Source organism: Dipteris shenzhenensis, chromosome 24 (assembly GCF_047967505.1).
Source record: "Dipteris shenzhenensis isolate YYH24624 ecotype China chromosome 24, Dip_SZ_1.0, whole genome shotgun sequence".
Classification (NCBI taxonomy): Eukaryota; Viridiplantae; Streptophyta; class Polypodiopsida; order Gleicheniales; family Dipteridaceae; genus Dipteris; species Dipteris shenzhenensis.
In genome coordinates, this window is record NC_141619.1 from 25,355,494 (window position 1) to 25,370,466 (window position 14,973).

Below are 14,973 nucleotides of genomic sequence, written 5' to 3' on the forward strand. Positions count from 1 at the left end.
CACGGCAAGTCCCTTGACCTTGAAGATGGTACAAAAGAGTGGGTGATTGTGGTTGTGAAATTGTTTTTGATTATTTTTTAAGAGGTATTCAAAAGAGACATTGCAAAAACATATGCAAAGGACCCTTTTTTCAATGTAGGCCCAGTGACGAACATTCATGTTGCACTTTTGGCTTTGTATAAACAACACCCTAGTGAAAAAAAAGTAAGCAATGTAAAAGAAACTCAGCAAGGGGTGTAGAGCGCGCTTTGCTGCTGCAGCCCTTTGTGGCTTGTAGGAGTTCTTTTCTCTTTTGGTGTACTTTGTCCCGTAGGCCCACGAGGGCCTTGCGACGAGGAAGTCAAAATATCTTCTTTGTTTGTTTGTTTCTTTGGGGGTAGGGGAGATGAATTTTCATTCATCTTGTTTGTAATAAAAATATAAATAGAAGATAAAAGTCAACAAGCAACTAATAGCAAGGTAGCATATGTCTCTTGTAAATGGTGGTGTTCTTCTTGCGATCCTCTTTCATCGTACTTATTAGTTAATTAAATATTTCTTCTTCTTCTTCTTCTTCTTCTTGTGTTCCTTGGCAATCCTCCTTCTTCATGGTGTGCTTCCCCCCACCCTCTTCATAATCTTCCTATCCATTTTTATCGCCTTCCTTTCCATCATTCACCCTTTTCCTTGACCCTTTTTTGCAGGGCTTTCGTGACGCCTCGCCTGCTTGGCGAGAAAAGAACAGACCCCGATCGCAGCCCACAGACGAACAGCGCCAGGAATTTCGAGAGGCTTTCGACCTCTTCGATACAGATGAATCTGGTATATATTTTCCCAGTTGCTCCGTTTTAGACGCCGCAAATGGTCGAGCTTTCTCTTATGTGGCGACAGAATTTGTTACTGATGGATTCATGGTTGAATTGTTTTTCTTCCAGGCACAATCGATGCCAAGGAGCTGCAGGTGGCCATGAGGTTTGTTTGGCACCATAAGTTTTTCTGTCTCTCTGTATACCGAATCGAGTCAGGCTGAAGTTGGCTTCTGGTTTTGCAGAGCTCTGGGATTTGAAGCCGGCAAAGACGTGAGCTTTTTTTATGCAGGCTTCGTAGTTGGTGGCGGACATGGTTAGGACGTGTTTTTTAATGGTAAGCCGTCCCATTGGCCTCTTTCAGGAGATATACAGGATGATCGCAGAGATAGACAAGGACGACAGTGGCTCAATCGATTTCGAGGAGTTCGTACTAATGATGACAGAAATGATGGGAGAGCGTGATACGAAAGGGGAAATTCGTAAGACCTTCCGTCTCTTGGCCGACGATGAGAGTGTGAGTTCTAGTATCTACAAAGAATGCATACTTTGATTCTTCATGTACTCGACAACAATTTATGAACGATACCATGATGCTTTCATTCAGGGAAGGATCACATTTGAAAGTCTGAAACGACTGGCACGTGAAGTTGGAGAGAGTTTCAGTGATGAGGAGTTGCGGGAGATGATTAATGAGGCGGATCGTGATGGTAAGCTTAAAGCTATTTTCATATCAAGAAGTAGTGCACACTGTATACTCTCTTGTGCACCATGAATAAACTCCTCTTATCCAACGCCATGTATCTGTGAACTATTCATACATTAGTGTGGGATGCTCGATTCTCTATTTGCAAGTTCTTACAGCCTTTCAGGGCACTGTTAATGTTGGCATGTCAAGTTTTGCTCTCTAACTGCTGCAAAAAATTCTGCTCTTTTAGAAAACATTGCATTTTTGCGATTAGTGTCTAACCTCTTCTTCTTTGTTTTGCAGATGATGGAGAGGTCGATGAAGAAGAATTTGCTGAAATTATGAAAAAGAGCAGCCTATTTTAAATCTGACGCCTTCCCTGGTAAAAGGATTACACGGATGGCTGTGTAATTCACTGTACAATCTGAGAGATGTTGAATATTTTTTCATCAGGAAGGAACTGTCTCTGCTCTATGATATATGTGCTGGTACAGCCCTTGTTAATGAAGTTGTAAGGTATCTAAGGCCATTTGAAGTTCTCTTGATGTTCGGGTCAAGATCCTATTTTGAATGCCTAGAAATGCTCCCTATTTTCCAGCACGTTACATCTACATCCTGCAATCTGCACATGACAGTTTTAGCTTTATAACATGTAAGAAAGGTGAAAGTGATCACATCCCATTCACCGAGAATTGGGGATCTTGTTTTGTGATTCCATGCCGGAAAGTTCTCATTCATCGAGTTTGTAGGAGCTTTAAAGACAGTTTTCATCATGCATGGATGAGCTATATGCATTCCTGTATATTTTAGGAACAAATGGAAATCTTATTCCAAGATGTTTTGGTCGATGTGCTTTTAGGATTTTGCAATCTTGTGTCTGAAATCTATCAAAAGTGAGGGCCTGCTTTTCAAGGCAGATAGTCTCGAATGTTGAGCCACTGATTAGAAACCTTTCACCTTTATGCTTTGCCTTTTTCTGTGTTTTCTTTAAAGTTTCTGTTCTAGATTATATGAAATTGCTTGCTGGCTTCTGTATTGGAGGTTACGAAGGGCATTTGGATGAGGGCCTTGATTATTCACAAGGTCACCAGCATCCCCCTCCCCATCGTGAAAGACAAAAAGTGGTACTATGCTGCTAGGAGTGATCTCATGAGTCAAGAACATGGAAACAATGAAAGCCATTGGGAGTGGTTTTTTATTGCGATATGGCAGAATTGGCTTCACCTTTCAACTTGCCCTATTTAGTATTTTGATTATTTGACAATTATCGCATCTATGACTTTAGGTACCATATGAACCACAAGGGTTTGTTGATGGAAAAATATGATTGTTGTGGGAACTTATTGAGGTTTTCTAACTCGCATTGCTAGCATAGTCATAACATAATGAAATGAGACCAAGTACATCATGACCCACATTGCTATCATAGTCATAACATAATGAAATGAGACCGACTACAGCATGACCCCCTAATCTTTAAACAAAATCACAAAACAAAAGAAAATCTACTTGAGGGAAATCTGAAGAGTGTAAGTAGTGCAATGGCTAAGCTTGTTCCATGAAATGGATAGTGAGAAACTTGCAACCACAAATGAGAACTCTATTCTTCTCAGCTTCCTCCAATAGAGAAGCATCAAAAATGTTTAACGAGTGTGGAAAAGGTAGGGAGGGTGGGTTACAAAGGCAAGTGAAGGAGGTGATTAATGAGGATACCTCTCAATTAATGAGGGAGAGAATTTAAAACCCTTATGCTCAACTTCTTTTATAACACCTAGTCTTAAGAGCTTGTGAATGAGTATTGGAGTTCAAGTTCCCCCCTCTTCTATCCCTTTTATCTTAACTTAATTAGGATATTCCATCTGCTCACTTAAGAAATCAAATATGTGCGTGTGCATGTGTGTGTGCATACGTGCGTGCGTGTGTGTGTGTGTAGCGAGTGAGAGAGAGAGAGAGAGAGAGAGAGAGAGAGAGAGAGAGAGAGAGAGAGTCCAATAATCAATGGACTTTATATTCTAATAATTGGGTGGGTGCATGTTAAGGTGGACCAATTTGTTTACTAGTATTATTGACCTTCAATTGTGAATTTGCAACAAGAAAATATGCATGTTGGGTTGATTGGGTATGATATTCCTAAAACTCACATCATTTGTGTCAACTTAAGATGTGGCTACCCTAAATCTCTATAATAGTAGGCACTAATAGTGCTTTGTTTGGGACACGGCCTTTTTGACCACTTGATCATGCACCCACGCAATTATGTATGTAGTATTTTATATGCTTTATATGTTATGTATTTTAATGTATAATAGAGAAATTTTATGTATTTTAAAATATGTTATGTACTTTATATACTTTTGTCTTATGTATTTTAATTTGCGATAGAGAGCAACTCTAGATGGATTTTCAATTAAAATCACGAAACATTTTTGTTTGAAACCCCTTAAACACGTATCTTCTTGGAACATTTCTAGTAATGCTATATAAGATGTAGGGTGAGTTACTATGAGAGAACAACTCAATTGCCAAAGGATGGGAGGTTAGGTAAATTAATGACAGAGCCGTTGCAAGAAGTGTGGGTTTCCAAATAGGAGAGACCCTAAGGACTCTTACCTTGTTTGTTGAGATTCAAGGAATAACTTACATCAACATACACAGGTTACATGACATGCTCCTTTCCTATAAAATCAGAGGATTTTGTTACCTTGTTTGTTGAGATTCAAGGAATAACTTGCATCGGCATACACAAGTTACATGAAATGCTCCTTCCCTATAAAATCAGAGGATTTGTCATTTTTATGGGGAGTAGTGTTGTGGGTTGATCTAATGCAACTTCGAGCTAGACATCTATAGGCAAGCGGCTACCACCTCATCGCCACCACTCCCAAAATAGATTTAGTCCCCCCCCCCATGCTAATTTATTTCACCTTCCCACTCTCTTCAATTTCCTCTATTGGCTTTGTTTCTACATACCTTTTCACAGCACCCCTCTCGTGTCCTACCATTTTACTTACTTGAGTTAATGTTATAACTATATGTATGAGCTCTTAATTGACTCAATGCCCTTGTTCATTTTTCTAGCATGTGCTTGGCTAATGTGAGCTATGAATTATTGCCCTTATTAATCCTAGATCTGTTATTCAAATAGACTAGTCATTTGAAGCATCAATTTAGGAGCAAGCTCTACGTTCCAAAAACACAAGGGAATGTGTCTCACCTAACATTTTCTTTTTTTTCCATAGCCCTTAAAATTGCCTACCGGTCCTCGACCTCACTCATGAGGTTTTTGCTTCGAGGCGGGACCAAGTGTTTTTCTCTAGAATTACAACACATTCCTATGTCGAGGATATCATCCATCATTTTTTAGGCCAATTGCATGCTACCATAGTCAAGGATATCATCCGTAGTCGTTTCCCTCTTAATGAGTTTTCTTTTACCAGCCAAGCATGTGCTCACCTTGAGGACTCTATCTAACCTCAACATTGCTAGTCATGAGCCTCGTATCTTAAGAAAATGTGAGTTAAGAAATCTGTCAACTAACTCATTCTAAATTTGGCATGAGTGAAAGTTACAACACTTAAAGAAGTATTAAAAAATGGAAGTGCAACATTATACCTTAATTATATAGGCAATCCTAGATTCCAAATTGTCTTCTCACAAATTCAAGAAAGGGCATTAGGATACTTTCTCACTATTATAGTAATTGGGGATTAATAAAATCTTGAATATGCATAATTCTCATTAATATGTTTATTATTCCTATGAGGACTCGTGGTGATAAAGATTCGATAGAAAAGTCTTGCTTCTCTCCCCCTCTTGTTGATTTTAATCATTGGTAAGATAAGGGTGTGTAACAGGTCTTCATCTCTTCCAGATGTATCCCAACCCATGCCCTCACATAGCAAACCACAAAGGATGATCCAAGGTGGGATCTTATTGCTGAGGTCTTGGTGTAGGGCCTTGTCTAGTGCCCCTCAATGCTATAGCCTTTATGTCTTCTTGAGATGGTAGTTGGGGTGAGAGGCCTTCCTACATGAATTTATTTAAGGAGTTAGTGTTGGGCTTCTACCATCATGGCTACATAGCTTGGTTTAAAATTATCTTAAGCCTTCAGACTTCAATCTCCTTCTTTGGTGCCAATTAACTCTATCTTAGGAGATAAATCACACTTTGGTGCCTAAGGCTCGAAGGTTATTTTTCATTTAATGCAATTTGGTCACATGGGCATCATGTTCATTCACAGCAACGTGCCTCAAGACATTCTCAAATGCAGTGATACATATGAAAGGAAACAAATTCAACTTGAAGGGTAAATCATAATTTTGGGCTACATGCCTCACACAAGAGCACAACTTATTTATGGCATTCCTACTCGGCCACATCAGAGGTGTTATCACCAACATCTGCACACCATATTATATATTCATCACCAAAATTATATTATAGCATATACAAAATACACAACTATCTATCATTCTTTAAAAAAGAAAATACCCTATTCGTTTTTAAAAAAAATTGTCAATATAACCATCAAAATAGGGCCCTATCAATATAAGCACATTGATAAGATTGCTATAATTATATTGACACTTTCAAATATGTAACCACTACGGGTTCACAAGTTTGATTTTGGTCCTTATTTTGTGTGGTCGTATTTCAAGGAATGTTATTTATAGGATATCTATGCTTTTGTCACATGGGCCCTTATAACCACCTCTATTTGACCATTTAAAGTCATTCTCTTGTGCTTTCTTTTATGGCTGGTACTCCAAGCTGATAGTTTCTTGATAAGGTAAGAAGATAGATTGGGCTAACAAATCTTCCATGGCATGACAAATCTTTTCCATTATTTAGAATCTAAGACATGTGTTGGTTCTTTGTTTGCAATACAAGCAAGGAGACTTTGAGCTACCCCCTTCGCTTATATTGAACATACACTTCGTCTTCAAGTCATCTGCCATATGCCATTCAATTTGAAAATCACCGTTCCCTGGAACATGAAGATGGCGTCCTTGGACTTGACTCTCTATAATTGATGGTATATCTATTTGATGAAATACCCAATAAAGTACTACATGGTCCTCAGGCTTCACGTGTAATTTAAAACCACAGGTTTGCAAGATATATGATATAAAATTTATAACATTTCGAGCAAAGACTAATTTGGAAGGCAATAGTTTACATACCTCAAATGAGCCCAACCACCATACGTGCTTTTTCGACTAGACACTGAAGTACTTTGAGCTAGAGTTTGTGATCGAGTTATCAAGTGCTCGATTCATCAAAGTGATAGAAACTCTCTCTATCTTTTTTTCCTTGACAATTTCACACTCATCGAGAGCTTCACAACAAACATCAAAACTCCTTTACATTCTTCAAATGTGATACTGTAGAACTCAACCATTAGTCTCTGCAATTATTCAAGATCTACAAAAATATTATTCCAAGCATTATATGTAGTGCTTCCCTTTTCACTTTCATATACACTTTCGATATGAAAGTATTATCCAATGAACTTATCAATTTCTTGGTTGAGATGACCTCATTCCTTCCAGACTTGTGTTGGTGTTGGTAACAACACACAGTTTATTCGTTGATCTTTTAATGTTGATAACACAACTCTAAATATTGAAGCATATCCCTTTCTGCTCACTTCGCTCACATCAGGAGCCTCTTGAATTTTTGTGACATCAGCATTACTTTCTGATACAAAGTCTTCAAGAACTTTACATTTTACCTTCTTAAATTTCTTTTCCTCCATCATGTTCTTTGCAACAACAGTGGAGCCTAAATCCTTCATTTGTTTGACGGGAATCAAATTAGGATCAATGTTTTCTTTCTAAGGTCTCAAAATTCACTTGCAACAAGTACACTTTGCAATATCATAGATTTTCTTGCAAGACAGACACACATATACAAATACAATGGCTAAACAAGATGTACTCTTACCTTGCTTTCTATACTCTACGCTTACATCCTCCAGTGCCAACTTTTGACTCCGCAATGTTTCATATTCTCTTGCTTCGTTGTCTGTCTCCAAGAACCGTTCTCTTCATTCTTGCTCTTCATAGCACATTCTTTGTCTTTGAATGCTCTTCGATTTCCCTTTGCAGCTGCTCTTTCAAGTCTGAATTTATCAACATTTCTTGTGCCTTCTCCATTCTTTCTCGGACATACAATGTCTTGTACATTTCTGTAGTTGAATGTTGAATCGAAATGTATCCATACATTCCATTGTTCCCATCATCTACAAACCTCAATAGTGTTGTCGGATTAGAAAATGGAGGGCTCGATTTTCTCAATGGACGTTTTGGGTAAATCTGTCCATCACACCATAAGTCGATATGTTGGGAGCCTGCTCTTTTCATGTTTTCCTTTCGCTCAACATTTACAAGCGAAACCTTTCCTCTTTTCTGTAGTGGTGCATATTGCTCTTCTAAATCAATGTGCAAATGGTGTAGTCGCTTCTTTTGAGGTTCTTCTTCAGTAGCATGGTTGCACATAGCCATTTCATGAGGGTTGGTTCTTCATCTTGTCTGTTTTTTATAAAACTCATCTAATCTTTCGCGGTAACCATTCAAATATTTGAAAAAAAAAAGATTATTGATGGCGTGATGGGTTCTTTATGTCAAAAGAGATGCAAAATCTATATGGAGAGTTTAATGCAGTGTTCTCAATTATTTGAAAGGACTTTTTTGACTGACACACTTGTAGTCCTAAACTGATAGATATCCGTATTTTATTACTTTCTCCACATTTAAGAAGAGAGATAAAAGAGAAATTAGAAAATTTCTTAGAGGGCCCCAAAATGAGCTTCCTTTTTTCCTAATGTACGTCCTGATTGAGGTGATAGTAGTGGGGAGTGCCCATTGCATCTCGCAAGATGCCCACATTGGTATTGCTATTGTATGCCTGAGGAACTCTCCCAAGAGTTTCATGTCTAGGTGGCATGGAAGGCGGTATGCCACTCTGCTCAGGCCTGCAACTCTTAGTGCATCTTCTACTGTTCACAACTTTCTTGAGTGGAGGATGACAACGGCGGTGAAATGGGCAACAACACTAAGTTGCCACTGCAGTTGGCCTTCTTCTGCCTTCGGACTTGGACTCTTTTCGGGGGGGGTGGGAGGTAGATAGGGCTTCTGGTCCATCCTCTTGCAGAACTTTGTTGTTGTGGGCCAGCAAGGTGGATCTGAAGGATCAGGACTTGGTCCACACAGTGGGACTACCGCCATTCTACCAACCATTTGTGAGTGAAGTAGTCTGGATGCGCCAATCAATTTGACAGTTCACGGTGTAGCACCAAGTCCTTCCCAATATGATTTGTTGGTCAGTTGCTTCTGTGGGGAGAACATAAAAGCGTATTTCTACTACCTGGCAAACAACCATTAGACTTAAATTCACAAAATCCAAGGTACGTATGAGTTGGCTATTGATAGCCCTTATTGAAGCGACGGTGAGATTTAGGGGTACCTGTGGCTTTTCCCATGCCTCGTCAGAGATGAAGTTGTGGCTCACTCTTAGATCCATGAGTGCTTTGATGCGCATGTGCGGGACCTGCAGTTGAACAAGCAACCTAGCTAGTTTTACTGTTAGCTCATCTGTGAGTTCCACCTGTTTAGTCATTGCCTTAAGTAGTGTCATTTTCTTACACTGTCTGTGCTTGGCGTTATGGGCTCTTGCAACTTCGATGGCCTGGCATTTCATCCTGGCTACCTCAGCCTTGAGTTCTTTTTCTCTATGGATGGCTTGAAGGGTAGACAGCATGAGTGGTCCGTAGTATCTTTTTAGTTTGCTCCCATTAAGGTAGCCATCTATTTCCATCCTATCAAGGGTGGCTATTCGGCACGCCCCTTGTGGAGTGATCTCAACCACGTGGTAGGGACCCGTACCTCGGTACTTGAGCTTGCACTTGGTATTGCGGACGCTATAGAGGAGTGCCAAATCTCCCTTTGTTAGGCCTTTGTTCTTGAGGTTGCGATCGAACCACTTTTTGCATCGGGCCTTCTCCACCCAGAGGGAGTAGGCTACGTGCAACCTTGTCTCTTTTAGACTTTCAAGGTCAACTAGCCATTCTACCAACGCATTCTCTGTAAGCCTTTCCTTAATGGTAAATGGAGTCTAGGCACTACATACTCTATTGGCATCACTGCCTCCACCCCAAAGGCTAGGCTGAAGGGGGTACAGTGCAAGGCCACCTTGTAAGATGTCCTATAGGCCCATAACACTGCTATGAGTTTATGCTCCCAGTCAGTACGACTGGACTCTACTGTACAAGATATGATCTTACATCAAGTTTTATTGGAGCTCTTAGCCAAGCCATTTGCCTTAGGGTAGTATGGCGTTGACTTCCTATGTATGATCATAAAGTCACTAGTCAGGATTGCTATTGTTTCGTTGAGAAAATGAGTTCCTCGGTCACTGACTAACTCTAAGGGACATCCAAACTACATGATAACTTGTTCATATAAGAAGTTGGTGGTGGATCTCATGTCTGCCTTCATAGTGGCTCTCCCTTCTATCCACTTGGTGAAGTAATCCATAGCCAAGATGATGTATCTGGCCCGGTCCCTTTAGCTGCTGAACTTATGGGTCCAATAAAATCAATGCCCCATTTCTCAAAGGGCTGATTGGTTAAGATTCCAGTTAAGGGCATCATGTCCACCTTGTGTGGGATTTGGACACGCTGGGAGGGGTCACACTATTTGATGAATTTGGCTGCATCTCCAAAGAGAGTTGGCCACCAAAGGATAGCTTGGACCACCTTATGTGTTGTAACATCAGTGGCAAAATGACCTCTTGCAATTCTTGAGTGGGCTTCCTCAAGCACATCGATGTATTCGTGCTCGTGCACACATCTTTGCAGGACGCCATCCTTGCCCATGCAGTATAGTTGGCCTGCAATTAGCTGATACGGTGTTGCGTCCTTAATGAGTTTGTAGGCTCTATCCTTCTTAAGAGCTTGGCCAAGCGGTAGGGCTAGGTAATGACCGATCTCAGTGGCCCATTCAGGTATGATGTTGAGGAAGAAGAGTGAAGCATTAGGGAGGTGATCTTCGACTCCCGTTGGGGCTTTGCTATTTGGGATTCATGACAGGTGGTCGGCTAGGACATGGGTTTCCCTTTACGTACAGCGACTGTGAAGTCGAACTCCAAGAGGATTAGCATCCACTTGGTGATGCATCCAGTTATGCATGGCTTGTTGACCAAGTATAACAATGCTTGGTGGTCCACTAAGAAGACGAACTTCTTAGCTAACAAGTAGTGCCTAAACTTCTTGAGACTGCATAGACCATGGCTAGACCTTCTCTCTCTGTTGTTGTGTAGTTAACCTCAGCCTCATTTAGTTGGTGGCTCACAAAGTACACTGGGTAGTCCAAGTTATGATCCCCAAGTTGGGCTAGCACACAACCGATAGCAAAGTTGGAAGCATCGATATGGACATGGAATATTAGATTCCAATCGGGTGCCCTTAATACCGATGAGGTGGCTAGGGCTAGTTTGAGGGTTTTGAAAGATTTCTGGCATTCCTCAATCCACTCAAAGGATACTAGTAGTTTGTATAATGGGCAGGCTATGTTCGCGTAGAACAAGATGAATATTATGTAGTAGCTCATGTGGCCAGTAAATCATTGGACTCCCTTAGCGTTGGTGGGGGGTGGTACCTCGAGCTCGAGGGTAGTGATCTAAAACCCTATTCTCTCTCGGATGTCAATGTTGGCTAATATGTGCATCCAGTTCTGAGAGAATTTCGGTTCGAGAAGACGTGCATACCAGAATTCATCAGACTCCTTTTCATCCTCTTCCTTTTCACAGTGTTGGAACAGCTTCAAGGGTGTGGTTTGGGCGGTTGTGTCGGATTATGTGGTGAAAAGGTGTCCTGACAATGGGTGGGCCTTGTAGGTGTGCAAGTCCACTCACATGATTTGTTCCTCGTGCCGCAAATAGATGTTATCAATACGCCAGTCGTGTACGAGCCCGAACATCCGTAAGAAGGGTCTGCCTAGGATAGCCTCATATCCCGGGTATCAAGTGAAGTCCATGACTACAAACCTAATGGAGTATGTGAATCCAAATACCTTAATGTTAATGCTAATAAGGACTCCCAAGGGTTCTGCAGTTCTGCCATCGGCCAACCTCACTACCAGATGGGTTTGCTTGAGTGCAGGTTTTCCCCACTTTACCCAGCATCCTTGGTATAGACATTCACTCCCACCCCCCCATCCAGGATGGCATCAACCTTTTGGTCTTGATAGATTATGGGGATAGGGGAGTTTGTGTCATCAACCTCAAAGTATTGGCCTAGCTTATTTATTGATGGGAACCTTGGGTAAGTTATACCCCTTCTCTGACAACAATTGGTTGGCCTTAGGGCTGGCAAGGCCTCAAGGCAGGAGTGGCCTGTTCATCTAGTTGGATAGATCACGCCAAAGGATGAGATTCCCTCTTAGCAGGGAGATGATCGGCATTTTTACCTCTGTCGATGGGAAGGCATCCAACCCAGCATTATCGTAGGGTTCTTGTGAAGACTCTCCTTCCATGGATAATAGGTCCTTGAATCCGTAAAGGTCTCCTTCTTCCTACAAGTTTTGCAAAACTGGGTCTTCCTGGAACATTTTCTGCATTAGATCTGGAGCTTCTGACTGATCAAAGCTAACATGTTCCTCTTCTTCCACCTTCTCCAGTACCTTGAGAGATTTTGCCCCTCGGTGGCCTATTAGGTGGGCTAGATGGATAGTATCTGACCCTCTGCTCGCCTTGAGCTTAAACTTTTCTTGGTAGTCCTGTACCAAGTTCTGAGCCTCTATTACATATTGCTTCTCTAGGACCGGGTCAGGATAGGTTTCCTTATAGGAGGGCAGGGGTGCTAGGCCTTGGGCCTGCACTGGCTTGCTTACCTCTGAGCTCGGAGGTACCTTAGGGTCACCCTCGGTGGATGCACATTCGGAGGCAGAGGAGGTGACAAGGGTTGTTGTCTCGTCCTCGGAACTGTCTTGGATGAGCACCTGGTTAGACCCATCACCTACCCTTATGGCCTTCTTGGATCGGGTCAACGGATGTTGAGGGATTGCAAGGCCTTGCAATAGGGGCCCTTTATCTTTCCTTGTCAGTTTCCTCATTGCCTTGCCTAATGCCTTGGCTTGCATCCTTGTGATGACTTTTAAGGGTACTGCGGCCACTTGGCCTTGTTCGATGCTAAGCAAGTTAAGGCTGGTGCTCTTAGGAGGGGTGAATGGGGTTGTTGGTCTTCTCAAGGGATAGTCCTTGAATAGATGCTCGATTCCACCCCGCACACAAGGGTGTGGGGCTGGTCATGGGCAAGAGCGGTGGGGGTAAGATCCCTATAAGGGCATTCCTTCAAGAAATGTGGCCCCTCGCACTTGAAGCATGACACCAAAGGGTTTGAAGTTCCTCTGTAGGGGCATTCACTTGCCCTGTGGGGACCTTAGTAGGTATAGCATTGGATCAAGGGCCTTCGGGCAATAGAATCTAGGTCTCTAGCCCTTGAATTCACAGGATCGGTCTGGAACACGAGGACTTGCTGATCCTCTTGTTGTAGGAGGTAGTGACTTAGGGTGCCACTTGCTTCCTCGTAGGGGTAGTAGTCAGGTCTGTGATCTAGATCCATCTCCTCCCAGTCATTGGGCACTTCCTCTACCAATACTTGATTGATTAGAGCTATACGAGGTAGTGGAGGTTGAGGATCTAGTATGGGTGGCGGTAACAGAGCCGACTGAGTCTTGTATTGACTTAAACTTGCCAAAGGGCCACCTTGTGTATTCAGAGGATTAGGCGGAGCTGTTAGGGCTAATGGGGGTCTCATTTGATACATGGGTTGGGGAAGGGACCTCAAAAATTGGCATTAGGAGGTATCATGGTTTCCCCACCTATGGAAGTGTGCGCAGTAGAGTGCCGGCCTTGCCCTCAAGCACAAACACTCATTGGAGGGATGGTTGTTGTTGCATACCCCACACCAGATGTTGTCTCTCCATGGAAACAAGTGGGAGTTCCTTGGCACCTCCTTGGAGGTTCCTGACCTCCATTGTTGGGCTAGTTGATTTAGCAAATTGGAGGCCAACTCACTCATAGCCAAGCCCTTAGGTTCATTGGTCTCCTTCTTGATCGTTTCCACACTGGAAGACCTAATTGATGGAGCTATCTCTAAGGGATTCGGGGTTTTATCCGCATTAGCCTTGTCTATCATATTGTCGCTTATGCGAATTGCTACCTTGCTGCATAGATCGAAGGAGGTAGGATTCATCACCATCAAGCTTCAGGTTTGCCAATCCGATGAGAAAGCAAGGCAACAGTCATCTGTCGCTCATTCGCTCATATAGTTTAGAATGGTTATTGAGGTGCTTGATTCTGGCCAAGTAATGCCGAAGGGATTCCTTGTCATTCTGCTTTACCTCATACAACTGGTTTATTGGGCTCCATTTATGTCCAATGGGAGTGAACCCCACAATGAAGGCCTTTCTCAATGTCTCCTAGTTGACTTTATCTTCTGGGGTGAGAGCCCTATACCATTGGCCTGCTTTGCCATCCAAGCTGAGAACAAACGCATTGGCCATTTCTAGGTCCATGGGTCTCCTTCTCCAAGGAATTTGGTCATTCACTTGGAGATAGCTATGGGTCAGCTCCTTGAGGGATTCTCAATCCCTGCTGCGGGGAACACTAGGGCGGGTGGAGGTGGTGTGGCCCCCCTTCCTAGGGAATTCCCCAAGATACACCTTACCTCATCAGTTAACATTGTTTGGGGAGCTGGTGGGGATGGTGCCACTGTGGGCCTTACAGGACACAAGGGTGGCCTTAAGCCTAGCCCTAATGGTGGTATCCATGTAGTTACTGGTATTGACATTGGAAGGGATGTGCCAAGGCCTGCATTCATTGGGGCAGTAGCAGGTATGGATGGAAATGGACATACTCTCGAAGGGGGTGGGTCATGGGGCATGGCTATAGTGGTTCCATGAAATGGGCGGTAAGGTGGAACCTGTGGAGCCCCATAGTTGATGAAAGTTGGTGGCACATGTGCTGTTGGGGGTTCATAAGGCACCCCTCCTTGGAAGCCTCTCACATCCCCTCGACTAGGGTCTTGCCCTCGGAATTCCCTCATCCATGCATTCCCATTGGGGGTGCCTTGCAAAGGAGGAGGGTCCTGGGTCCACGAAGGTGTTTTTCATCCCAATCTGTGTGTCACGAGCTGGATGTTGCTGACCTTCCCTTCATGCATACATGTTGGGCGAAGGGGTTCTCCATGTTTGCCGACTCTGTTCGGCCTAAACTTCCAAACATGTTGGAGAATGTACTACTTAGTCTGGATGCTGCCGAAGATGCAGGAGAGGCCACACTAGTGAATGGGGCTTCAAAAGCCCTTGGACCTGAAGGGTCTTGCATTACCTCATCCAAGCTCTCTATCTCGTCGGAGCTATATAGATCTTCTTGGCGAGGTCCTATTACCAAGTGGGAGCTAGGAATCGAGCTTCCAGATCCCCAACTAGGGAAAAA

The 14,973-nt window shown here is 42.7% G+C and overlaps 1 protein-coding gene across 1 annotated transcript; it reads left to right on the forward strand.

Moving 5' to 3' along the window:
• Positions 1-444: 444 nt before the first annotated feature.
• LOC147886412 (caltractin-like) lies at positions 445-2,319 on the forward strand. The gene is made up of 7 exons (XM_087395439.1): positions 445-590; positions 684-801; positions 915-951; positions 1,031-1,058; positions 1,150-1,302; positions 1,393-1,495; positions 1,777-2,319. Exons 1-7 carry the CDS (start codon positions 588-590, stop codon positions 1,836-1,838), a joined length of 504 nt encoding a protein of 167 aa, XP_087251565.1. The 5' UTR covers positions 445-587; the 3' UTR covers positions 1,839-2,319.
• Positions 2,320-14,973: the final 12,654 nt, after the last annotated feature.

Coding starts and splice junctions, on each gene's coding strand:
- LOC147886412 (XM_087395439.1), top strand. Junction 1,059..1,149: donor GATTTGAAGCCGGCAAAGAC/GTGAGCTTTTTT, acceptor GGCCTCTTTCAG/GAGATATACAGGATGATCGC. Junction 1,496..1,776: donor TAATGAGGCGGATCGTGATG/GTAAGCTTAAAG, acceptor TTTGTTTTGCAG/ATGATGGAGAGGTCGATGAA.